General features: G+C 29.3%; 5 protein-coding genes across 12 annotated transcripts in view; 3 read left to right on the top strand and 2 right to left on the bottom strand.

The window, feature by feature from the left end:
* Positions 1-127: 127 nt before the first annotated feature.
* LOC106783663 (E3 ubiquitin-protein ligase UBR3) lies at positions 128-20,067 on the bottom strand. Of its 3 annotated transcripts, none has more exons than XM_014742407.1 (29): positions 19,240-20,067; positions 17,802-18,015; positions 17,563-17,691; positions 17,206-17,489; positions 16,869-17,113; positions 16,666-16,783; positions 16,405-16,584; positions 16,055-16,281; positions 15,510-15,665; positions 8,278-8,459; positions 8,058-8,197; positions 7,839-7,981; positions 7,598-7,764; positions 7,277-7,520; positions 7,007-7,184; positions 6,744-6,929; positions 6,046-6,198; positions 5,322-5,503; positions 4,809-5,229; positions 4,542-4,687; positions 4,291-4,437; positions 3,894-4,202; positions 3,583-3,811; positions 3,261-3,470; positions 2,899-3,176; positions 2,475-2,822; positions 2,241-2,372; positions 2,022-2,161; positions 128-1,862 (listed from the first exon to the last, which is right to left on the bottom strand). In XM_014742407.1, the coding sequence occupies exons 1-29, from the start codon at positions 19,478-19,480 to the stop codon at positions 1,745-1,747; spliced, it is 5,847 nt and encodes a 1,948-aa protein (XP_014597893.1). In that variant the 5' UTR covers positions 19,481-20,067; the 3' UTR covers positions 128-1,744. The 3 variants fall into 3 exon arrangements, with proteins under 3 accessions (XP_014597893.1, XP_014597902.1, XP_014597912.1); XM_014742416.1 differs by having other exon boundaries at positions 7,025-7,184; positions 19,240-19,480; XM_014742426.1 differs by lacking the exon at positions 6,046-6,198 and having other exon boundaries at positions 19,240-19,480.
* Positions 8,751-15,203, top strand: LOC106783674. Of its 3 annotated transcripts, none has more exons than XM_014742447.1 (9): positions 10,941-11,152; positions 12,306-12,899; positions 13,082-13,223; positions 13,304-13,444; positions 13,542-13,759; positions 13,832-14,049; positions 14,132-14,370; positions 14,457-14,586; positions 14,656-15,203. In XM_014742447.1, the coding sequence occupies exons 2-9, from the start codon at positions 12,390-12,392 to the stop codon at positions 14,987-14,989; spliced, it is 1,932 nt and encodes a 643-aa protein (XP_014597933.1). In that variant the 5' UTR covers positions 10,941-11,152; positions 12,306-12,389; the 3' UTR covers positions 14,990-15,203. The 3 variants fall into 3 exon arrangements, with proteins under 3 accessions (XP_014597925.1, XP_014597933.1, XP_014597942.1); XM_014742456.1 differs by lacking the exon at positions 10,941-11,152 and adding an exon at positions 11,168-11,488; XM_014742439.1 differs by lacking the exons at positions 10,941-11,152; positions 12,306-12,899 and adding an exon at positions 8,751-9,555.
* A 474-nt stretch (positions 20,068-20,541) lies between the features above and the next one.
* LOC106784456 (40S ribosomal protein S15Aa) lies at positions 20,542-22,045 on the top strand. The gene is made up of 4 exons (XM_014744007.1): positions 20,542-20,635; positions 21,170-21,304; positions 21,646-21,811; positions 21,911-22,045. Exons 2-4 carry the CDS (start codon positions 21,172-21,174, stop codon positions 22,002-22,004), a joined length of 393 nt encoding a protein of 130 aa, XP_014599493.1. The 5' UTR covers positions 20,542-20,635; positions 21,170-21,171; the 3' UTR covers positions 22,005-22,045.
* Positions 22,046-22,047: 2 nt separating this feature from the next.
* Positions 22,048-22,935, bottom strand: LOC106784449 (superoxide dismutase [Cu-Zn]). The gene has a single exon (XM_014743994.1). The coding sequence runs from the start codon at positions 22,720-22,722 to the stop codon at positions 22,255-22,257; it is 468 nt and encodes a 155-aa protein (XP_014599480.1). The 5' UTR covers positions 22,723-22,935; the 3' UTR covers positions 22,048-22,254.
* Positions 22,936-24,148: 1,213 nt separating this feature from the next.
* Positions 24,149-27,261, top strand: part of LOC106784120 (protein sidekick) — a 27,787-nt gene continuing 24,674 nt past the window's right edge. For all 4 annotated transcript variants that reach the window (XM_014743298.1, XM_014743291.1, XM_014743283.1 and 1 more), the window contains exon 1: positions 24,149-25,593. In XM_014743298.1, coding sequence (XP_014598784.1) covers positions 25,464-25,593 — 130 coding nt within the window. In that variant the 5' untranslated portion in view covers positions 24,149-25,463. The remainder of the gene's footprint in view (positions 25,594-27,261) is intronic.

Raw genomic sequence — 27,261 nt, 5'->3', positions numbered from 1 at the left:
AAATCCTCACTTTGACACTTATTTCATTTGTTGTTATTATAAATTAAATTAATAAAACATTATATTCTTTCCTTATGTTATAAATGTTGTGAGAAAACCGTTGAAAGGATAAAATAATAAATGTTAATATTTTTAATAGAATTATTTGTATTCATACATTAAACATGATTCATAATTGCCATTACTAATAAATTTTCAACTTTTTTTTTTTATAATGCTTTATTGCATATTCTTATAAGCAGAGAGATTCCTAAAAATAATTATTAATTATGTACAGATCATCTGATTTTGAGCATTGACTAATAATGCAATATGTAATATCCTATAATTATTACATATTTACAGRTTAAGAATATCTATTGTAAAAGAAGCGATTCGTRTAATAGTAGCACTATGCAGCACTTTAATCAGCAAATCATTTATATATTTATATATGTTGTCATCTCCTTGCTATCATATTCTTGCTATCGTAAAAATACCGTATACACACACTGATCGCTAAGTTTTATGTAAGGTATCATTCTTATAATATTCCTCTTCTGACATATTTTTATATATTTCTAATTATAATTTAAATTTTACGTTACATTTTTTCCATTAAATCATTAATATTAAGCAAATTATTATTGCGCAAACAAATATTTATAGTAATCATTATTCATTGTTACATTATCTCTTTCCTGCATCTTACAATTAAACAAAAAGCYTATTCAATTATAAATTATGATTAAATTCTTTTATTATATAATAAAAATTAAACAATTCTTAACAATCCGATATAAGACACAATATTAAATTAATAAGTGAATAAACAACAACATTTCTCAGTAAATCTTCAAAATACAAAATTAATAAGAGAAACTTTTTAAATATATCAATTCTCTTAAACAAGTTATACTATACCTTCAACCATAGAAATTATATTTAAATTATCAAATTATTTTGTCGCATATCCGATATAAAATCATATATTTTGACAGTACCAATTATAACGCAAATAATTATAAAAATAATATATAAAAAAAGACGTGAATTTTTAATTTTATAATAATTATAACACTACACTTCAGAATGTATTATTTCTTATGTTTCACTCATTTGGACATATTGAGTGATTTATATTTTTTATAATGTTATAAACGAATACAAATTGTCAGACAGATCCAGATTTCAATRATATAAGTCAAAAAATATGCATTGCATTTAGAAAAATATAATGTAATAAATTTAGCTATGAATATTATAACCAAGAAGATGYAAATATAAGTCTTGTGAATTACACGTTTCATAATTTGTTTGCACAAATAATTATTCGGACAAATTTTAATATTTATCTTCCTTTCTAAATTGCTATTGTCACTTAAAATTTTATTATTCATCTTCTATAAAGTACAAACATTAGATGCTAGATAAGTACTCTCCTCTTATTAAGACGCAATATTTATATGTATTTAAATAAAATATACAACAATGTTCGATTTCAAACATACGTCTTCGATATAATTATTCAAGAATTGTGACTATAGACAATTTAGTTCAGTTTCCATTGAAGGATAATACTTTCATTCATTGTCATGCCTACTTATCAATTGCATCATAATAAATATAATATTCGTAAAGTATTTGAACAACCTGTTTATCCTTTAAGCGCTGTTATCGTTAACGAGAGGTTACGTAATAATAAACAAGTTACATGAGTCTTCGCTTCATTTCAAATTTATGAGCAATCAAGTACTACGGAAGGTCACAGAGAATCACGATGCCAGACCCACGTTTTTTTCGTATGATCAAATCTGTGAGCTAGCCATTGCTGTTCCAATAGTCGATACCTATCTTGGCTAAGATACAAAGGTTTACCTCGTCTAGAAAAATAAGAATATATTGTATTATATTAACTTGTTAAATAAACATCTCTTTCTTTCTCTCTCTCTCTATTTGTAAGTGTTAATCATAATCTATAAATGAGATTAATTTAACTTTATGTTATGACAATTATTAAAATAATTTACCCTAATACTTACTTTAGATCTCTGTCTTCTTCTGCAAACGCATCAAGATATAAAGATCCCCATGGACAAGCTCTTCGACCTCTAATTACAATAATATAAGTTGATGTTACTACTAAATATATACCAGTTCCGCCGCCACAGTCAATTGAATGCTATAAATAAATATTTAAATACATACATTTAAAAAATCATATCAAATATTATATAGTTATAAATTTAAAAGAAATATACCTGAACAGCTTCACACACATTCATTTGTTTACAACAGTTCTGCTTCAGACAAACAATAGCACCACATAATAAACAAATACTAATTTCCTGAGGAACTGAATGACATTGACGACATTGCCGTTCGTGATAATACTGAAAAATAGAAAAAAAATTTTTTAAATATTAATTTATGCATCCTCAATAACAAAAAATATTAATACAGCATATTATAAATGTATGTTATTATTTATTTACCGTAAAAATTTTTTCGTATTCTCTTGGAAGATTAAGTAGTTTTGGTATTTGCCAAGATATATGCTGTTCTTTTATTAAATTTTTAGCTGCACTACTTCTATTAACAAAAGCTAATAACTGATCGCACCAGAAACGAGGAACAGCAACACTTGCATCTATATCTTGCCAATTTAGTGCCACTGTTGAATTGAAACTATCCCAACCCATACCTTCTGTCACTAATTCTAAATAATACACTAATTTGACAAATTCTGTTTGGCGTGTCCTAACAAAGGGCAGTGGTTGTTCATATAGATGATAACGAAGTAAGGCTGCCACTCTTAAAAATGGTAAGCATAAAGATTGTATCTGAAAGAGCCAAGGAAAATATAATAATAAGAGCCAAATTCACATATGCTATTTTTGAATAATTTCAGAAAATTACCCGTCGTTCAATAAAATATGTTTTGACTCCGGTATAAGACACAGAAGATGAAGTTGATGGTTTATGAGAAGCTTCGTCTGTACGATAAAGGTCACTGTCACTAAAATATTCAATTACTCTGCATAATATAATCTCCAAAGAAGTAGCACTACATTCGCCACACTGGGCTCTTCTTAAAATTGCATTTCTTTTTGCTTGTGAAAAACCACAGCTTATCTGCACTATGACTTGATAGTACAGCAAGTTGTATACAACTTTTACAACGCTCGAAAAATAAGCTGAAAATTAATATATACATATACATATATATATATATATCATATAAGATCAAGAGTAATACAATATGGTTTTAGAAAACTTACCTTGATCCAAGTGCAGCGGCAGTAGCAATATAAATTGTATCAGAAGGGCAGTTGGATCTCTGAGTAACAATGGAACTTCTCTTTCATGTGGTGTTAAAGCAAGTGGTGCAGAAGGTTCTGCAGGTATGCCTGATAGTTGCTGCCAAGTATGATGTACTGGCCATGTTGTTAGTACTTTTGCATGCATCGCAAGAACGTGAAGGAGAGCAACTGCAATTACAATTAACGATTATTAAGAAAAATTCGAAATAACAAGTAATTGTATTAAACTTTCATATGGAGTTGTCATTAAAAAATGATGAATATTATCAAACAATCATACCAATACAGTCACGTTTTGGTATTAAGGGTATACAACTAGGCGGAGGAACATATAACGATCCACCACGCTGTACAAGTTCAACCTCAAAATTAGTTCTTGCTATAGAAGTTACAAAAAGGAACAAGCTTTGGTGACTAGGAGAACAGTTCTTTTGCTTATATTTTAAGTATGTGCAACTTGTCATATCTTCCATGGCTTTTCCCATTGCTACAGCTAAATTTGATGAGACCTAAAATTATGAAATAATTGTTAAAGATATTAAATCTATGGAAAAATTATATAACAGAGATTTATACTAAAATAACACTTACTGGATTTCGTTGTATCTCTTTTAAAAGGTTATTTAATTCTGAAAGTATAACTGACGGAGAGGCTTGATAAGATCGTACAACAGCTGCACACTCTCCTAATTGCGGTGATAATGGCAGTACAGAGTTAGCTAATTGTCGACAAAGCGGGCAAAGGTATTCGCCAGTATCAACTGCTAAACTTGGTTGTCTTTGTTGACTTTGTAATGATTGTAAATAAGATTTTAAACAATCTAAATGTAAGTGATGACCACATGTCTGTACATGAACACCTCCTTCCCAACCCAAATTAACAGATAGTAACCATGAAAACTGTAACATATAAATTAAATTAATATTAATTAAATCACAATATTTGTATAGTTTTTAAATATATGCGCGTCAAGAATAAATGACTTACCGTATCAAAATGTCCACTTAATTCATCTATTCTACGGTTAAAATGAGCACCACGTGTACCACCTTTTGGTATAGGTGGATCTTCATCAGATGTAGGCAAAGTAAGTCTGTCCGATTCTTCTCTTCCATGGCCAATAACACTAGTCGCCTACACAGTGAAATTATTAATAAATTTTTAAAAATCCTTTTTCATATTATATATACATTCAATAGTGAAAGATTTAATAAAAAACCTTTTATATCATACATTACCTGTACTAATACAACTAAACCCATAGGTTTATCTTCACTACTTGAAGTAGTTTGATTACATATTACACAATCATATTCCTTTTGCCTAGTTAATTTGGTTGTATCATCCTCTTGATCCCAATCCATTCCTGATTCACTTGCTTCATCTATATATTTAATATTAATTAAAGAAAGCAACAAATAAAATCATAGTAAAATTTGCTGCCTTTTATGAATAATAATTACAAAAAATATTCTTTCTTTACGTTTATAGAAGATAAATGTTACCTGTTTTCATTGCTTTTTCCATAAATTGCTTTTGTTTATTGGCAAATTCTGCCATAAGTTTTTGTTGCCTTTCTTTTGCTCTTTTACGCCTTTCTTCTCTTTCTCGATGTTCTCTTTCGCGTTGTTCATCCTCGCAATCTTGCTTGCGTGGCCATAATTTATTTCTACTTTCTATAATTGTATCTCTACACATGGGATCTAAATTTGCTATTTTTTTAAGAAGTTGTGAAATAAAGAATGGGCCATCACCAATTCTCGATTCTTCTTCTTTCGCTGGTGTAGCCGTACTACTACTTGCTTCACTATCTACAGTTACATTTTGATCAGGATTATAACTATCTGGTATTCCTGATAACTGAGAATGTAATTTTAAAAGCAGTGAAATTATACTTTCTCCTACTTTTACAGTTTGCGGCCTCACCTAGCAAAGAATTACATTAATATGAAATATAATAAAAGAATAATAAGATATATTTAACTTTCTTACATTATTAGTATGGAGGTGACACTTACTTGAGGTTCTCTTCTCTTGTTATGCTTAAGCATGTTTGATGTTGATGGAACAATATCTGTCGTTGTTGCTCCAGTAGTATTAAGTCGTGAATACATCGTTTGTGCACTGATTATTTCGTTGCCAGCCATAACAGCAGGACGTTGAGGTACAGGTGGTAATGCAGGCTGCCCATCAACCATATCTAGTTATAATTAAACAAAATATTATTTTTAATTGCACGTTATATAAATAATATTTCAAATGAATGTCTTAATTTTATATAAGTATGAAATTTATAAAAAGAGCCAATTATATATAATATTTATTCTATATTTGTTTAACTATAATAAATTTTAATTATTGGAGATATTGCTGATTATCTAAAAATTACAAGTATAAATGAATTTGTTGATAATTAATCATTGAACATGTAATACTGGATTTTTACAGATTACATATTTTCAAACAATATTAGAAATTTTGTTAAAAAACCTTGACTCTCAGATTCTGTTCTCAGCACTTTCGTAGAAGGAATGTTTTAATAGATATTTATGAAATGCTAAATTCTATGCTATTTCTGAGTGGACAATAAAGTGTTAAACAGGATTTTCTATAGTTATTCAAAAATAAAAGATAATAATTTTCTCTCTTTCTCTCTCTCTTTCTCTCTCTATTGAATTATAAATTATTATAGAGTAAGGATAAAACTGTGATAGAGTGGATACAATTAAAAAAACAACATACTGTTTGGTGAAGGAGGTGATTCAAGGGCAAGGGCCATGGATTCTTCAGTGGATGGTGGTAAAGCTCTTTGTAGAGGCATTAAATCACCTTCGGTATTACCATGTTGTATGGCAACGATTCCATCTTCAGGTATAATTGCCATGTCAAAGTCGACTAAAATATAAAAAAATAAAAGTATGCTAATTTTAACTATTTCCTAAAATAAGTAACGTTTCTAAACTATTTCTTTTACTACTCCAATTTATCTGATGTTACACCAAAGTAATTATATTTTATAGTTTTTGCTATAAGTATATACTGTTTTTAATTTTTCATATAAAATTATAAATTTAATGTATAAGAATAAATCCATAATAAAATCTATATATAATTGAGAGATATAAAATATAAAAATATATTATTTTAAGACAAACTTATATAAATATAATATATAAATAAAATATATCTACAATTAAACGCAGTTGTGAAAGGAATATTTGGTAGTCTGGTTAGAATATTGGAAGGTCAAATTGAATGTTCACATTTATCCATATCGTCAATCTCTCTCATAATGTAATAAATTGAATATTCTATAAAACATCTAGGTACTAAAGCCAAATTTAAATGTTTCAAATATGTATTACAAATGGAATGTATTTATTAAATTATTTCTTAAAATTCCATTTTCTATTATCTCAGAAGTATAAATAAAGACTTACCACTTGCTGGCGGCAAAGCTGGAATAGAACCAACATTTACATTGGTTGATAAATCATTATTATCGTTGATCGTTTCTACTGACGGTAAAGCCAATACTTCCAATGAACCTTCCTCAGATCCATCATTTAACATTAAAGTAGTACTGACTTCAGTTGCTTCACCTTGAATTTCCCATTCAAATTCACCTGAAGTGCGTAAGTAAATATTACATATATTTTATATTATTATAAAACTAATAATTATATAATCTAAAAATTTATACCGGGAAAGTTATTCTTACTGTCTGAACTATTTGGTTCTGGTTCTTGGACTAGAGTTATTTGAGGTATCACAGTCCTCAGATTTTCTGATAAATTATCGTTTTCATACCAGCCTGCTAAATCCATATCTTTAATTGTACGCATTGAACTAGCGCCCATATATTGACATAAAGGATTGTTCTAAATAATCAATTGAAATAAAGTTAAGTAATTAATTTGTCATATAAATATTGAAATAAAAAAAAATAATTTTAAAAATGAATGTTACTTACGGACTTATCAGGTAATTCTGCAGTAACAACTGCCATTTCTAGAAGATAAATAGCCAATGCCATAACATGCTCTGATATATTATGTCCATTCACAGCCTTATATAATATTATAAATATCATAGCATGAAATACTCTGGTACGTAGGACAAGACGTGGGTCATCATAGTCTGATGAAACTGGTGCAGGATGTCGAAAAGGTGGCCATGGTGTTGCATTATTCTTTAATTTACCTGATTGCTTTACACTAAACAATACAATATCAGATTATCAATATATGTATATATAAATGTTGTTATTTTATTACAAAATTTCTAAGCTTACTATTCAGTAAAACGATCCATAGATATTTGAAAATCTCTTCGATGAACAGCCCTTAGTAAAACATGTAATGGGTCAAATAATTCATCCCAGACTCGTGGTTTAGGGCCATACATACCCTGTTGCATAAATCCACTAGCTTCAAGATTTGGAGCTCGATATTGTGCTACCTATAAAATAATTACATAGAAATAAAAAAAAAGAGACAGTGTATTATAAAGCGTATAAAAATAACAAAGCATACTTCAGCTAAAACTGATTCAAAATCTCTGTTCTGTGTAGTACCACATCGTTCTGGCATCAATTCCATTAACTGACTATGAGTTTTATCTCCCATACAAAGTAAAGTAACCATTTCGAGACAGGACATTTCAGGATCAGACAAACCTAGAGATATAATTCACAAATAATAATAATATTGTAGAAGTACTATACATATTTAATAATAATAATATATACTTACCTAGATTCGTTCGTACATTTACTAGAATTGCCAAAAATGTTAAACAGCTTTCTAGCATAAGAGTATCATGTTCACCTTCTAAATATTCATTTTGAGGTGCATGATATAGACTCAAACTCATCCATTCTCGTACGTGGAATCTATGTAAATAACAAATATCATATAACATAATATATTTATACAAAAATAATTATAAATTTAAAAAGAAAAATTATATTACTTTTCAACAACAGTTTTTAGAAAAACATCTGGCTGTAATCTAGTTGCACAAATTTGCAATAAATATAAATCAGCATCAACCATTGAATTGCAAAAATTGCATTGTATATATGTCATAGCTTGTCCTTTTATTTGAAGTCCATTGCGTACCCATAGTCCATTTAAAATTTCAGAAAATGCCACCTAAAAAAGATATATGATTCTTATTTGATAACTAATTGTTATAAATCATTTCAACTGAAAATTAACAAACATTTTTGTTAAAAATTTTAATAATTCTTACAATTACCGTTTTGGGAATTATAATTAATTGTTACAATGTTAAAAAAAGATACCGTTAACTAACATATATAAAATTTTTAATTTCTTGAATAAACCCCCATACAATCATTTCCGATATATCGACCAATCAGAAGAAGTTTAAGAAGACTGAATCACACACGAGATCGCAGCACATCAGTTCACAACTGTTGTTTCAACGTGAAAGACGACGTGAAATATGTTCCTGTTTTTTTTTCCATCTTTCATTTTTAAAAACGTTCATGCAATCTTGCATTAATGCATTAATTAATTTTTGAAAGTGTATAACATATATTAGTTTAAAGTTGAAAGATCTCAATATTGAAAGAAGAGAAAACAAAAGCTTCGAATACGATTATTACAAAGAACCATTTAAAAAATGACGATAAAATGGAGCGGAAAAGTGTTTTCAATGATTTTGATCATTCTTATATCTTTCCATGTTCAACCAAACAATAGCCTAGGTGATTTCACCTTCGCCAATGTGGGGGATATTCTTACATTTGGTCAAGAAACTATAATGGAGTTATTGAAAATTTTAGAAATTGTAGACAATTTACCCGGTAATACTGAAGCAAAAATTCCATTTATAAGCAGACAAGAGAAGATATTAAAGAATCATATTCGCGAGGTTTCGCATAAACTTGACGTTTATCAGGAGAAAACGGAAGCTAAAACGGAAAAAGTATTAGAACAATTGATGATTAATTTACCGAAGAAATTATCTATGGAAAATGATTTTCATGAATTCGATCACTACGTTGGTCAGATCAATGACCTTTACGATGTCTTTATCAAATATGCTACCACCCCTGAGGCATACGAGAGATTTACGCTAGAAAACTTTGCTAAAGCCAGTGTTTCGTCTGATTTAGGTGCTCTTTCAGATGTATTAAAAACACTTCATCGTTTAATAGTTCCAAATCAATCGCAACTATTCAATAGAAGTATTATCATCGCTTTTTCGAATCAAATGAAGGTAAGTCAACAAGAAATAGCGTATGTTTCTTTCAGATAATTTTCAATAACGAATATTGATATATGTATATATATCAATTTTATTTAAACGTTAAAAATGCCAGAAACAAAGTTGCACACCTATAATAATATATATATATAAAACTCAAATACGTATTAAACTGTTAATGTAAAGAAAATGGCATGCCTATTATCAAAGTAAAGAATGTTTGTTGATTCAGATTATTTTATCTGCGAAACCAACAAATTTTTCCAACATTTTGAAATTTAAAATGCATATTTGTATAATGAAGAAATGATTTAATTATTATCATACTAGCTATGTAAGATTTTGATTTTATATTGAATATTTTTAAACAGGAAGTTGGTAGATTTTTTTTTATTTCAACAACTATGAAAGATCGACAAATTAATAAATATCCTGTCACTGAAAACGCTCTTTAATAATCCCTGGTCGTATTACGTATCCAATAATCTTGAGTCATTACATGTTAAAGAATATAATGCAGACCGGTTGTCATCCGATGAATATCAACTGATAAATTGATCGAACCCCATAGATATCAAAGCATTTATATACATATGTGTATATATTTACTTTACGAGAATATCTAGAAATACTTTCACATGAGTAACGAATAATAAATAATCGATTTGTTGATTTTATAATTAATCAACGTGTTTTTTTTTGTTTTCTCTTTACATATTCAAATATTACAAAATTAGTTTAAACGGTAAATATTTTTTGTTGAACTTGAAAATAATCCACGATGTTACGTGAATAATTAAGAATATATATACAAAAAAAAATCATACAAAGAAAACTAATTTATATAACATTTCCTGTCGGAAATGATATAAGTTTATGAATAAACGTATATATAAAGCAAAATTAATATTCTATAAACCTATTCAAAATGGAATCACCCTTTTTAAATGTGACCCAAAAAAAAAAAACAAATAATAATAATCGATATGAAAGAATTTATAAGAAAGAAAAAGTGAGTCATCATTCCTGAATAACAAAACCTTTCTTCTCTCACTATATTAAAATAAAAAGAAATAAAATAAAATAACAATTTTGACCTTTGAAATTCGTTCAAAAATCTTACGAGTCAATAATGGAATGTTGATTTCAAATTATAAATAAAATTAAATCAATAGATTTCAATTGGATATATATTATTTGAATGGATAAAATTTTTATCTCGTGTTGTATCATTCCAATGTAGTAAGTCAGTCAGTCATTCAACGAGTAAGAGGAGAAAGAGAACGGTATAAAGAGAGAAGGAGGGGGGACATGCGCAGGATGCATAATAACATTACTTACTCGAGAAATAGTGATGTGGGGATGGGGGGGGGGTAGAGTGAAACAGTGAGAAACAAACGAGAAATCTCTCAGTGTAGTTGGAACACTTGGAGAGAGACATAGTGTATATCTAAAATTGTGTTGTTGGTTGTTCGTTCTATAAAATTTCACAAATCTTCCAAAAATAATATGTTTACATTTAAATAACAATTAAACACGTTAACGTAACTAATAGATTCTATGTGTTATTAAATAAGGTTTTGTAAAAAGAAAAAAAAAAATACAGGAAGTAAGGTTTAGAAAAATAGTTTTATAAATTGTTGTAAGATCGCGTCTCGTTTATTATTTTCAAGGTTCGACCGTGAAATTTCTTCAGCTTAAAAAAAGAAAAAAGTGCATTCCATAAATGCGCAATAAAACGATCACTGACGTCAAAATATGCTCCTTTACGAACTTAGAAGAAAACAATTTCTATAAATATAGAGACACACAAAAGAAATACTGACGTTCTCACGTTTCTTGTCCGTGTTTTATAAATGCTTACACGTAACTTGTAAGCCATGCGAGAAACACACGAGTAAAAATCTTTGTCTCTTTATAATATAGAGTGACAATATCTATACGGGTAAAATACGTTACTAATTGTTTTCGATTAAATTTTATAAAAGGTTACACTGTTAGTCCTTGTTACTCGTAATTTAATTTAATATTATTACGAATAATTTGTTTTGAAATACTGTTTATCAAAGCGTTGCAACATAGTACCACAATATAAAATAAAGCAATCGTAATTATATAATACGGATCTTTCACGAAGAAAAATCTTTAAGTTTGAATGGAAAAGATATTTTTATTGATTATTTACGATTCCCCTTTTCCCATTTAATAAATAGATTATTAGAACAATAGATTTGTCGAACGTAAATAATTTGAACGTAAAAAAAAGTATCGGCGTAAATATAATATTTGTTATAAACTTTCTTTTGTTTTGTTATTTTTTTTCTTTTTATAACGATATCAACTTTGAACCTTCTAGTAACCTAGTAACAGTTAATTACGTAAATAAATATATATGCATTCTTGAAAGATTTATATCGTATTTTTATAAGGATTCTTTCCTTATCTCTTTTCACCATTTAGAATGAGAATTATGAACTCGTAGTTAGAAACTTGTAAATTCATAAAATTTCGCAATTAGATGTCTGTTTTAATTGTACGTTAAAGAAAGAAGTAAAACGTCACGAAAAGAAATCTGAATATCGATCATCGCGACATAGAATTTTCAGTATAATCATCAAGCAGTAACCTTTATTTTTCTTAAATGTATGTATGCAATACTAATAACGGTATTTAAGAGCCTTGAAAGTTTTCCGCGATTTAGAAAATATTCTTTAATTGAACATTTTTATGTAAGATTTTTTAAATCATTATATTGCTAAAAGATTACTTGCGAATCGTGGGTACGTTGAAAGCAAAAGCCAAAGAAGAAGCCACAAGAGAAAGAAGAAGAAGAAGAAGAAGACAAAATGATACCGTTTAAATCATTCGTGTGTTTGCTTTTCTTGTTTGGAATGTGGACAATAAAATGTGATAGTAAAAATGATATCTCATTAGTTGACGAGTTAAGACAAGAATTGCTTGAACAAGAAGTAACATTGAAAAAAGAATTGAATAATCCAAAATGGTCTTTATCTAAAGATGTTGATGTATATTTATATATTATTAAATTTTATAAACAATTCTGTGACCACATTGAACAACTATTTCCAAATAATTCTCCAACTCATTTGAATTCTTTGAGTTCTTCATGGATTTGGGCAAGAACAGAACAAGAACTAGCAGGCATAGATGGATTATATATGATATTTAGGCAAATGCAACGTGAAATTGTAGATCAAAATTCAAAAATTCAAACAACACAACTGACAAATTTTGCAAATATTATTTTAAACGATCCTAATGCATCAATATCTAAAGCATTACAGCGTATAGCTGATTATATTGTGAATCAAAAATTATTCATTTCAGCTTATCAGGTAGCGTGATTAATACAAATTATGATAGGAAATATTTAAAAAAGAATCTAAATTTCTATATAAACTATTTCTAAATTCTAAATTTTATTTTATTTTATAATCTATTTAAGTGTACCAAACACACTTCACATTGCTATAAGCTGTTTTTTGTAATATTAATCTTTGTTTCTTTATATTTGCAGGAATCCTCGTCTCAATTCTGTAGCGAACAACAGTCTCCACAACAATTATTATTCCATTTGTACAATACTATTGCAATTACAGAGATTAAAGGATATACAATGATTCAATTTTCTTATATGCTGTTACGATTATATATTAGTGGTATGTAATAATTATGTGATATTTACTTAATATTTAATATTTCATATTTCAAAAATATATTTTTATTTGTTATATTTCAGGTTCAAATTTTACTGAAGAAATGGAATCATTAAAGCAACAATATGCTGTAAGAACCTCGGAAACATTAAGGGCAGTAAAAACTGCAATGGCTTTTGCTCCTCAAGATTTTTGGAGATGTGATCCGTTCAGATATGAGCAAGGTATATATATCCACTGATTATATTAATGTAATAGAAATTATAATAATACTTTAGATTGACAAACAAACTTATTGATTATTTGTTATTTTATTTCCAGATAAGACATATGTAGAACTAAACCAATTGTTTCAAGGATATATTGTCAATGAAGTTGATTTGAATGGTGGCTCTACATGTAGAGAGAACTGTGCTTATTATGTATATGCAAAAATTCATGGATGTTACGACAATCAGTTCTGTGCACAACAACGAATGTGTAGCGGAAAACTTGTAAATTGTGAATTTATTGATTCTGATATGTGGGTCTGTCCTTCGGTATGTACATTCGTTAATTTTCTTCAAAGTATTTATCTGATATATATTACTTTTTTTTCTATGATTAAATAGAAAGACAGTTCAAGACGATATGACTATATAGAATATGAAAATGGCAAAGTATTTGGACAAAAACAGACTTGCCAAAAGTCTGTCACTAAAGTTGATAGCTGGTGGCGTTGGCTATTTTGGCATTGCAGTTATTGTTTTTGCTATTGCGACGATCACAACTCTAGCTCAGATCGATATTTTAATCTACGTCCAGTTATTGCGGATATTAACAATAACAAGTAATCATTTTATTTCTTATTTTAATATAAATATTGTGTGTATATACAAACGAATACTAATTGAATATATTAATATTTTTAGAGTAATAACAGGAATCAAATTAACCAAATCTAACAAAATAATACATATACAAATTCAAGAAGGAGAACTACTTCCACGAGGAGCTATAAATTCAAAGACTGTTGCATGGAAGCCAGTAGATAATTATACTGTTTACGATTCTAATGTTGATAACGGAGTCGATTATCATACTATAGTGTGGGAAAAACGAGCGATCGATTTAGACGATTTAAAATCTCCTGAAAACCATCTTTTAACAGGTATTCTATATGAAGCTTAAATATCTCTCTTTAAAGTGCGCTATATATTTCTATTTTTAATTATTTATTTTATTAAACGTTTATAGGTATTAAATTACGTATGATTGGTACCCGGTTAAATTTGGAAATAATGGTAACTCCATTTAACTTCACAACTGGCAAATTAATACAACCATCAGAAAAAAGTTATTGGATAAGTAATGATAATACTGACAGGTAAATTAGATTTTTTTAGATATGATACTTAATGCAACAAATATCTACTTATACTTCACATCATTCCAGGAAAGAATTAAAACTTAAGAATGCAGATATTCCAATTCGATCAGAGTTACAACATGTCTCTGATTCAGGAGAAAATCAGTATCTAAACTTCGGTCCTAGTGATCGCGAGAAAGATGCTGCACAGAGTACTATACCATTTTTAGATATTCAACCAGTAGAACCAATACCAGCAGTACCTATAGCAGGCGCTGGGATTTTTCATAAGGGTAGACCAGGTTCTGGAGGATTTCTTACTTTAAAATTGATAACGTATAATTTTGCTCCACATCTACATACTGATTTGCCACCATCACCACCAGTTATTGAAAAATATAATGAAATAACTGCAGTATAAACTTTAGTAATATTCAAATGATTTATATTAAAATTTTACTAAATAATTAATGTTATTCCAGATTAATCGTAAGTGTAATTTAATGCCAGTGTTATTTTTCTTTCATAGTATCAGTTCGTATAAATAGAATTTTATATGAATTTAATTGCAATAATAATTAAAATAAATTAATTTACTTGCAAATTAACGAAGTAGTGTATTAAATAAAATCATTGTAAATAATTTTTTATACTATTATACCAATTGTTTTGTCTCGAATAGTCTTCTAACGTGTTATAGAAATAAAATTATTCATTTTATCTGTATACAACTTTGTGAAGAAAATGAACAAAATAAATAACAATAAAAAGAGTAGTAATGTTCTATATGTTGAATATTCATTCATGTATAAAATATGTGTTATTTATAACACATGTTACTTTTGTAAAATAAATACTAATACTATTTCTCAATTCTCTATATTATTTATAGCTATATAAAAGTATTTTTATTAGAATATTAGAGAGATTAATCAACTTACCTGAACTCGTAATGGATGCATCATGAGAAGATGAAGCATATCATTGGGTGGCAATAAATCCTGAAGTGTTACGCCTTGTTGTCTAACTGCTTGGCACATAAATACTGCAAAGTATCTATGAAGTGGAAGGTGAAATGAAACTTGTAGACTATCACTCTGAAACAAGAAATTAAATGTACTTAATATTTTAAAATTACAAGCAATTGTTTATTTTTATATGTAATACAATTACATTTAATGAAATGTAATCTTATTTGAATTTTTAATCGAATTTAAACGTAGATATATTATATATTCAGATCAATCAGATTGAATCATATATTAAATTTAACTCTTTCGCTGCAATGATAAAAAAATTGCTGAACATCTGTGTTGTAAGTGTACATTTTACACTTTGATAATAAAAATAAAGAAAGTTCAGGACAACAATTAATGTATTATGGACAAAATATTCATAAACGTTATAGCAAAAGATTGATGTTTTTAGCTATCCACAAGAAAGTAAATATTTATCAATTTAAAAAGTAATTTAATAATATCATTACCACATTTGGATGAGTATAATTTACTCCATCTAACCAATCTTGTAAAGCGATGAGACAAAACGTAAGAACTCTTCTACTAAGAGTTGCACTTTCAGGTCCACGCAGATGTGAAACTAATGCCCACATTGGATAAGCACTAGCTTCCAATTCAGCACTGAATGCTGCATAATACGTGTTGGGTTCAAATTCAACATGTTGACTTAATTCTCTTTGATTAACGTTCATTCCTAGAATATACATGTTACAATGTTACTTTCATTCACAGTAAAATAATTTTCTATTTTATAAATACAATAAACAGAATACAAATTATTTAAAATGTAGTAGATAATTAAATATATTATTAATACCTTGAAACATAGAAAGAAAGTCAAACCACATTTCTAGAAGTGTGTCATCACTCATAAATCTTACAGCAACAGGTTTGTGAGAAAGAACATTATTTAAATCTGACACAAGAGGCCAGTAGCAATGTTCTTTCATTACTTGCCGTGCACAATCGACAACATAATGAAAATTTTTATCTGGATCTGCAATATATAAATAAATAATTGAAATAAATTAATTTTATTTAACAATGTGTGTGTCAAATAATTATATAAAATACATACCATGTAATGTATTTTGAATTAATATTTTACTCATCATATATTTCAAACTAATAACCATTACATGTAATAATTTTAATTGGTCAACCATCCTCAATGCAAGGCCTTCATTACTAAATAACTAAATTAATAATAAACCAGTTTAGTTATAAATTAATTGAATGAAAGGATACATTATATACAAAAATATAATTAATAACAATTACCTGTACGCTAACATGCACAACCCTGTTGCTAAGAGTATCAGGATCTGCAGAACGTTCTAACATCATAGAAATTCTACTATAGTGCAGAACGAATGCGCGGGTTAAAGCTTCTTTATAATCAGGTTCAGGTAACATATTTAGTAATAAGCATACTAATTTTTGTGGAAATTCATAGGCGACAGTCCAAAACATTAATTCTTCCAAAAAAGTTGTATGTTCTAAATGTTCTTGTAAAGAAGCACATTCTGCAAATTTAAAATTGATATTTGATTCTATAAAATTTTAATAATAACTAAAAAGATACATAGGTCATCTATCAACGATTTTTATAATATACCTTTGTATTCATCCGGTGGTTCTGGATTTGGCAAAGATTTAACAGCATCTTTGTATATTTTGTTGCTATCTTGACAATAACTACCATACTCTGACTGACCAGTAAAGATAGAAGGATCCATAAGACCTCTATATTTTTGTGGATTAGTGAGTGCTGTTGTCATAACATGCCTCATTAATGCACCCATGTTGTTTAAATCAAGAAGCATAGTTAAATAAACATCTGCATCTTGTATAGGAGCTCTGTAATCTGTATATTCTCGTACATTGTGAACTCCCACTTTACTAAAAACAAAAATTGAATTTATGATATTCTAATAATTTAATGAAACAAATATTTGGCATAAAGTTGACTTACCAATTTTCTCTTAAATGTTGAATAAGACGCAAAATAATTCTAGGCATCATTGCTTCTGCAACACACATTAAATCTGAAGGTGCAGCAGATTTATTAACTGCAGCTTTTGGTCCATGCTTATCACAGAAACTGTAAATCAGAATCCCGAAGCATTATTATTTGTATTTAAACAATTTTCTATTTATAAATATTTTTAAAACAATTACTTGTATAAATGTTTAATCTAAATAATAACATACCCAGTCTCTTTCATGACAGATGCATCACCACAATCGCATGCACCACCAGCTTGACTAAGAAACATGTTAAAATCGTGACGATGATGATTTCCTTTTTTGAAGCATTCAGTACACAGAGACATACAAGGTGATATTCCACAAGTACGACAACGATATGCCACAAAATTTGGAGTCCACACTAATCCACATGTTGTAGCATTGTCATAAGTTCGTACTAAAATACAACGATATTTTTGAATTACAATATCTCACAGTAAAATATATATATACATATACATATATACATATATACATATACATAAACATAGGGTATTCTAGAATAAGTAGGAAATATTTTAAGGAAAGCTTTAGAAGTTTAAAACGATAAAAAACATTTTTATGAATAAATATCATATTAGATTTTTTTTTCAACTTTAATCTGTAGGGTTATTTTTAAAATATAAAATAACCATCTATAGTATTGGAACTCTTCATAAAAGAATTAAATAAAGTTTCCAGCAAATTGAATTAACATCTAAACACATACGGAGAGAATAGAATAGTCATTGATAAAATGTCTGCAAACTTGTATTCAGATGCAAAGAAGTAATTTTGAACATCTCTTATCAAAGTAAAAGAAGAATATGTTTAAAATAAAATTCGCTATTACTTGAAAAAAAGTCAAAGAAGATATATGTTTGACCTTTTTTATTGTTTATATGTGCTAGAAGTTATCGCTGAAATATTTACCACTTATTCTAAAACACCTTGCATATACTTAAAAAATTATTTAATAAATTTTCATACATTACAAGAATTTCAATTTTGTTATTATTACAAATAATAATAATAATAATAATATATTTCCACTAAAAAATTCTTTACTTTAAGAGAGAGAGAGAGAGAACGTTACTTATAAATAGATTAAAAATTATATTTATCTACTCTTGGAACAAAGTTAAACAAATGAAGAATTAAAATCCTAAACAAGTAAGTAATAGTTCAAATTAGATATTGTAGATATAATAAAATTCATATATACATATACTTATTGTAATATTGTTAGTAAATACTATATATACAAGTATCGTATATATGTAAGTTAAATATGTACATTCACAGAAAGTTTCTATGGATGCCAAATACGCAAATGTTAGTAAATTTATAACAAATGAATAAAGTCAAGTGGCATGAAGTATAAAGAACTATCTTCTAAAAGTTATCAAATTATATGAATCTTATATGAGTAATATATGAAGATAAATAATATATATTAGTTATTCTCTATATACTAAATGTACATCATGAATTTTTATATGAAATATATGCACTAAACGACATCATAAGAACCACTTTAATACTTAATTTAATTCAATTAATATTGTATCATTGAACATATGCTTATAATGATATATTGAAAATATAAGGATTAGTAATATAAAATAGGCGTCTTTCTGACCTGTATTTGCATATTCATCTGGTGTACGGCCACCTGCCATTAGCCATTTACACCAGTCGATAGTTTCCCAGTCATCAATAGGTTTACTGGGATTCAAGAGAATATCCAAGAGTTCATTCAGATGTGGTGGACCTGCTGCATCGATGGTTGGATTGCTACATTCTGCATGAATGTATGCAGCAGCACCACGTTTTCCTTTATTCATCAACACCTGTGCCGAAGCACTGGAGGTTGATGCCATTTCGTAATGAATATTTCTTGACAAAGCAAGAAAGAATAACTAAATGAGTTGTTTTGGCATTCAAAGATCACTAAAGTATACAATGTGCCAGTTGAACGATTGAGAGATGACTACGTTTCTTATAATTCTACGGTACCAATAGTACCGTCAATCCTCGTGGGGAAGTTTGCGCTTCCCGATGACCTTTTGATGCGAAAACTTCCGGGAAACCTTCCAAGGAGAGGCGAACCACGGATCAGTAAATTCTCGGCAACCTCCATATCAACAAGAATCTCCCGTCAATTCTATCTCCTTTGCCAATTCTGACAGCATGACGAAAATATCAGGTAACTCTTTAACGTGCACTATTGTCACGGATTGTGTCCCGTTTTCGATTCGCAAATCTATCGTATCAAGTAGCGTATGATGTTTTAATATCAGTTATAGACAAAAAATTGAGACAAATCCGCAATTGCGGAAGGAAAGAAGCTGAGAGAAGCACTCAATCACCGATCGCTCATCCAGTTAACCGTAGTTTGTTCGTCATAGAATTGTTCAGCAATCTTCAGTAGTTCGATCGTGAATTTCCCTACTTTACCGACAGATATATATTGTTGTCATATACTCAGAATTAATAACGATAAGTGATTGGATTTAAAGAATTACCGGATGCAGTTCTTCAAGATTTTCATGTATACACTGACAAAATACTATATCGTGATTGGTTAATATCAGATACCAATCGTAAATATTCGGTACAGTATATAATTATATATATTTTATATTATTTTTTAAATTATTAATATATATATTTCTTATACTAAATATTTTATATGTTCTTCTTTGATCGCCTCTGTTGTCCTAAAAAAAAAGAACAAAAGATTAGATATAAGTTGAGAATATAAATAAATTATAATTTTTTTTATAAACTCTACAAATAATTTGTTAACAATTGTAATATACAATTATTAAAAAATAGTGTACAATAAATGTAACTGTTTATAATTGTATTGGTTTTATTAATCGGAAGTAAAAAAATAAAATAAAATTACTAGATACTTAAGTAGGGGAAAGTACATCGTTAGAATGGCTACCCTGAAAATTTGAGAAGGTTCTCTTTCTCTCGCGTGTCACAAAACGTGTATGTTGCTGTGTAAAATAATTTACAAATCGCAGGTAATCTCACATTTTGGATTACATCCACTAAAAATATTGGTTTAATTTATCGTAGTAAATAATTTGTTTAACTTACTGTAATTATTTTATGTTTTATATAATGCTTATACGATGTTAATTTTTAAAGTGATCACTGCTAATAAAAGGGATACTTAACATATCTTTTAAAGATTCTTTGATATATTTAAAATATATCGTAACTTAAATGTATATATATAGAAATTTAGTTTATATTTATAAATTTTTATAAAATATATTTCATATATATATTTTATAATTAATATTGTTTTCTTTTGTGTGTTTTTGTATGTAATAATTTATGTAGGTTTTTATTGACGGGTTATAGGTTAGGACCCTCTGTGGTGGGAAACTAAGTTATAGTTTTTCAAAACAAACAAGATTTTTACAAGTATCTAATATACATATCTAAATACACATTAAACTTATAAGAATAAATAATACTTTTATACCATTTATGTGTAATAGAGATTCTGAGTTTTATAATATTAATTTTTGATATTTGTGTATTTACAGCCATGGTGCGAATGAATGTTTTGAGCGATGCTCTGAAATCAATTAACAATGCAGAAAAACGTGGTAAAAGACAAGTTTTACTGCGTCCTTGCTCTAAAGTAATTATCAAATTTTTAGGGGTTATGATGAAACATGGTGAGTAAAATATATTATAAAATTATTATGATTTACTTCTAATATGATTAATATTTGATTCGTTATAGGCCAAAGCAATAATTTCTACTTTAAGAATTTTGCATACTTTTAATCCTGAAGCATCAGAGATTAATGCTTAACTTATTATATTAAAAATAAATTTCTTTTGTAATTAAATTTAACATGGATACACAGTAACGATTGTTAACATCCGTAAATAATTAATGATATTATAATGTATTTGTTATCTTCTATCAATTTTTTTTACTTCTTCTCTTGTGGAATTAATTGGTTTGGTAGATAATAGAGATATTAATGTTTATTTTAATATTATTTTATAGGGTACATAGGAGAATTTGAAATAGTCGATGATCATCGTAGCGGAAAAGTAGTTGTCAATCTTACTGGAAGATTAAATAAATGTGGAGTTATATCCCCAAGATTTGATGTACCAATTAACGATATAGAAAAGTGGACCAATAATCTTTTGCCATCTAGACAGTTTGGGTAAATTTATGAAACTTATATTTTTTTAATTATGAATGATATGTCAAAAACTTAGCATAGCTTGTTGTTTATAATAAATCTATGAAATACATTTTATAGATATGTCGTATTAACAACCAGTGGTGGCATCATGGATCATGAAGAAGCAAGGAGGAAACATCTGGGAGGAAAAATTCTTGGATTTTTCTTCTAATTTTTGTTTATTTAAGTAAATAAAATTTCTTAAAACACTAATGTTGGTTATTATTTGTTCTTTCTATAAAGAATTTTATTCAGTTTCCTGGTCGTATTATTAGTAATTATTTGTTCTTTTTATACAGAATTTTATTCAGAATTGGATTAAGACCTTATGTATAGTTATAAGTATATTTGATACATTTAACTATTCAAATCCCTATAAGTCATACAATATAATTTTATAATGTAATTTTAATGTAATGTAATTAAGCAGATTTTGTAATGCCGATGACACCACATGCGAGACGAGCTCCTGCATTTCCAGTAGTTTTTGACAATTCATGACCACCTTTACCAAGGTCATCAGGATCACCATGAACCACAAGGGTTCTGCCAATTATGTTGTGTTCTCCTTGAAGTTGTATAATTTTGTCAGTTATGTTGACCTTGGCAACACCTTTGGTATCAGCTTCAACATTTCCTAAATCTCCAACATGACGTACAGCATCATTCGGACCACCGTGGTCTTTTCCATGAGGATTGAAATGAGGACCAGCGCTCGTGCAGCCATTAGTATTGTCTCCAAATTCGTGTACGTGAAATCCGTGCAATCCTTTTTGAAGTCCAGTAACTTCTCCGGTTACTTTTACCGGTTGCGATTCATTAGCTTGTTCAAAAAATAAGGTTCCCTTAACGGATTCACCTTGAAGTACACAAACTGCTTTAACCGGCATGTTTATAGTTGTTTTATTAAGTTAATAAAACAAAAACTATTACGTTAAACGTATTTTTTTGTAATGCAAAGATCTCTTTTCTTATTATGCTGAATCACGACTATCGAGTTATTGCGAACTGAGTTGACAACGGAATGTTACGCGATGATAATGATAAACGGTTGTGGTCGTGTGTCGGTTTCAACGCATTACGTATTGCTCGCCTATGCGCAGTAACTTTGCGCAAACGTAAAATCGTACTGAATATATCGTGCAAATTCTCTCAGTATCGTACACACATGAACAAATTATCTATCCAGTGTTTACACGCGATATTTCTTTTTGTAATAAAAAGATATTGTATAAGTACTCTTCGAAGCAATTTTGATAAGCTTCTTATAAAAAACATTTCAAAATCCGTAGTTAATAAACAAGTTAAGAAATATCTCGATAACAAAGATTTCACATTTATTCCTATATTTTGATTTATCACAAGAACCTACTTTTATTGTTCATTACTACGGCACTGATATTTTTTTGTAAGAAACAGGTCCCTTCCCGAAGGGTAATCAGAGCATCATCATTGAATATATTACGCTGATCTTGTAGAGTTCTTAAGCTATCTTCTAGTAACAAGAACATGAATAGACATTTCTAGAATATCTAATATAAAATATTATAGAGGACGTATATTTTTGACGGGGATACATTTTATTTCTCAATGTATTCCGTTCCTTTTTTTGATTAAAATTGTAAAATTTGATTTTTCTTATCTATGGTATGTGTGCTTATTATTCATTTTAACTGTTTAATATTCGATTAGCAAAGTCATTTATTGACCTCACTTACAAATAAATTACGCAACGTTCCAAAGGATTGTATCGTTATATACGCATAAATATCCATAGATTATTATATCACATTTTCATTTTATTATGTACAGAATTAAACGATTATCTTCACGAGTACATTTAATAATATGTTAGGAAAATAATTTACATGTAAAAAACCAAATTAAATACTGTAGCGATTATACTATTTTAAATATAATTCAAAGATTGATTGTAATTGGTATTTGATCAAGTTTCCATCAGAATCAACGATCACAAATTGTTCCGAGCGTTAATTGGTCGGAAAAAACGGACATTCATTTTGCGATTGAACATTCGTGGATGAGTTAAATAGTTTTAAGCCTTTACATAGAAACAATGTTTTTTGGTCAAACTTACTTTTTAAAAAAAAAAGTAGTACTATTCTTTTTTGTCGAAGTTTGAAACTTTTTATCCCTCCTGATTTATATTGTGAATGCAGCCTAAAGATCAGTTTTCATAGTAGTGTTGACATGAATCATCAGATGGCTCTACGAGTATGATGATCGAACGTTTCGGAGCATATCATTGCGCACCGGCAAGCGATTGGTGGAGCTTCGTCGTCGGTACATAAGCGTGTATATCGTTGACACAGAATAGATATAGCGGTGCTGCGCGTGATCGTGATTTCAACTTTACACTTCTGCGCGTGAACAGAGCCGTCGCCGGACAGTCAACAAAACTTTATAATTCGAATATACCTTGTGAACCATTGCGATCTACGCGTCGACTAAGATTTTTATTGAATAGCAAGGTCTCTTAGGTTTTTTATTGTTTTTTATGTTCTTCCAGAGATACTCGTGCTCATCAAAATTGTTAATAAATGTGACCAGAGTATAAAACGACGTTGCCAGGTGTTACCAGGTGAACGTGACCATTAGGGCTGTACTACCTGGCACCCTCGCGAAGAAATATTTGCGAGGAAGGAAGTGTATAAAATAACGAGAAGAAAGAGACACATTTTTTAACAATCAATTGTGAAAAATTCATCATAAAATTATTATTTTATTTTAATTAAAAAAATTGTGCAAGAGTGTTTGAGAACGTTTAACGATCCCAAGGAAATATATCGATCGAAAAGATTTTTAATAAATATATATATATATTTTCGCATGTATGATAAATATAATATATTTATATGAATAGTGGGCGCAAACCTGTTTATAAAGGTAAAAGATTTCTCTCGTTTGACTCTACGAGCCAATTCAAATTGAACAACTTTCATTTGTGAGGATTCACGTGTTCGGATTTTCGAGGATGAAGATGGAAGAACGTAAGGCGGCACTCCTGACAACCCGATAGAATCGAAGATCAACGGGAAACCATAAAAATGCAGCCGACGCTCTCGTTCGATCGAAATAGTTAACAATTTCTCCGATGCGAGAGAAGAGTTTCACGGACAAGAGGGCGAGAGTGAGAATAAAGTGAGACGCTTCCTTTATCGAGGCGTATATATTGTGTTGATGCGTATCTTACTACGAGCGAAAGGAATGCTATCCGTTAACAGGTGTACATAATATACCTCTTTTTCTTTCTCTTCCTTTCTCTCTTTCTCTCTCTCTCTCTCTCTCTCCCTCTCTCGCTCCAGGAACGTGCGCGTCCTCGAGCGTTTGTAAGAAAAAAATAAAAAAACAAAAAAAAAAGAACTATTTCCGAAGTGTCTCGAATAGGCGACATTATGAGTTTGAAAATGCGAGAAAACGCAGAGAAAGAGTGCGCGTACGTGGGCGTTAATTTAGTGGTTGTTGTTGTCGCGTAAATTTTTACGAATTTCACGACAAAATTCAAGGCGTTCCCAATAATATCGAAAAAGTGGCAAGGAGAAGTTGGGTGCGACGTACGGTGCTGATAGTGGACACCGTCATCGCTAACAATTTTTCGGATCATTCAAATATGAGAATGAAGGAATTTTGGAAGAGTAGATTTTCGGGATATCCGTCGGATATATCCGACGCCAGGATACGAAAATTTCTCTTTACCGCTGTATGCATCGCATGGATCACCAGCAGCGCCTGCGCTACAGGTGAGTTTTCGCGCCTTTTAATGCTTTTGTCATTTTTCAAATTTCTCCACCTTTCCCTCCCCCTCCTTCGCACTCTTTAGCCGTTCTTTTTTATTACAGTTCAAATTACGATTTAATGACAAACGAATATACTCATATTTTGTTTGTTATCGTTCGAATAATTAAAACATAATTAAAGACTTATTCTAAAATAATCTTTCGAGATATTATTTAATTGAAATGCAGATACAATATTGTGTATCTTTCTAATGACATAATTAGTATTATTGTTAAAGTAACACATCCTTCCGAATTTGTTTTATTTGAACGTTCTCTATTCTTACGTTAATTATTGTTAGATATCCGGTAATCGGTAAACCAGTCGATGGTAATTAGTATCGTTGCTGCGTGATGGTGGTGTACCAACGTTGTATAAGCATGCTGCGTCATGTGAATGGCATGAAAGTAGGATGTATAAATATCTATGTGTATTATATATGTATTTATATACTTTCATAGTTTAAAAAGTTGGAAAATGTTCTTGTATAGCTGACAAAGACGAGTCCTGTCCGAAAGAGATATATGTATTCTCAAACGTAACTTTATATGCACATATAATATATATATACTCATATGTATGCATTTATGTGGTACGTATATACATATCTATATATGTTTTCCTCTTTACCTAGAGTCATGTCGAATTCATGTTAATATAAACGTTAGACGAGAGGAAAAACTGCCCGACTGCAAATCGTCTTTTTCCGGGCACCAAGCCAACTTTCAGGTAAACGCTTTTTGTAGTTTCGGGAAAAAAGAGGCGGGGAAAAAAAAGGTGGGGGAACGAAACGGAGAGAAATACGTCGAATTTTTGTGGCGTTAAGGGAAACCCTTGTTCCCTTATTATTACGAAACCAATTTGAGGGTTCAATATCGATTGCATAAATTTGACCCGTTAACGCTTGGAACGAGGACTAGGTGGTAATTTACATAAGAATATGGCGCTTTCATCCTCATAATGTTGAAACTTGTCGATTAGGAGATAAAAAAAATCTGGGAAAATCTGCCTTTATAATGCACGTTGAGTGTCGTCGCGTGGGTGCCACCTTAATTAAGATTTATTACCAACGTTTGTCCGGCCAATTGTACGAACGAAGTTAATCCGTTGACCTCTTGTCTCGATTACAAAGGATACTGGAGCACGTGCCGATGGAAATTTAGCCTCGTGCCAAAAGAAATTTAACGACTGTCGAGATGATACATTTTAACGGCTGGAAAAAAACCATAGCAATTGCAAGCGTGCACTTGTTTTTATTTTCGATTATTTCTCCGTCGTATTAATTATCCATCTATCACAGGGATTAATGACCTAATTTCGATGTATCTTTCTCATTCATGCCAAGGGTCTGTTATTTTCCTTTTCTTCTTATGCATATCTTCCATATTTCATAATCCATGGAGAATATATTAAAAAGGGACCATGGACTTATTCAAATATCGAGATTAGTGCAATGAACTTTTCTATTCGTACTCGTTGCACACAATCGTTGTGAATATTAAACAACTAAAATTACTGATAGTTAATCGATAGTTAGTGCAATATCGCATTTAAAGTTTATAGTTTCGTGATTTTATTTTATTTATTTGTTTAAACGTTATATTTGAAATTAAAAAAAAAATATATATATA

Source organism: Polistes canadensis, unplaced genomic scaffold (assembly GCF_001313835.1).
Source record: "Polistes canadensis isolate GaletaPanama2010 unplaced genomic scaffold, ASM131383v1 scaffold_1, whole genome shotgun sequence".
NCBI classification, from domain to species: Eukaryota; Metazoa; Arthropoda; class Insecta; order Hymenoptera; family Vespidae; genus Polistes; species Polistes canadensis.
This window is presented reverse-complemented; position numbering and strand designations above follow the sequence as displayed.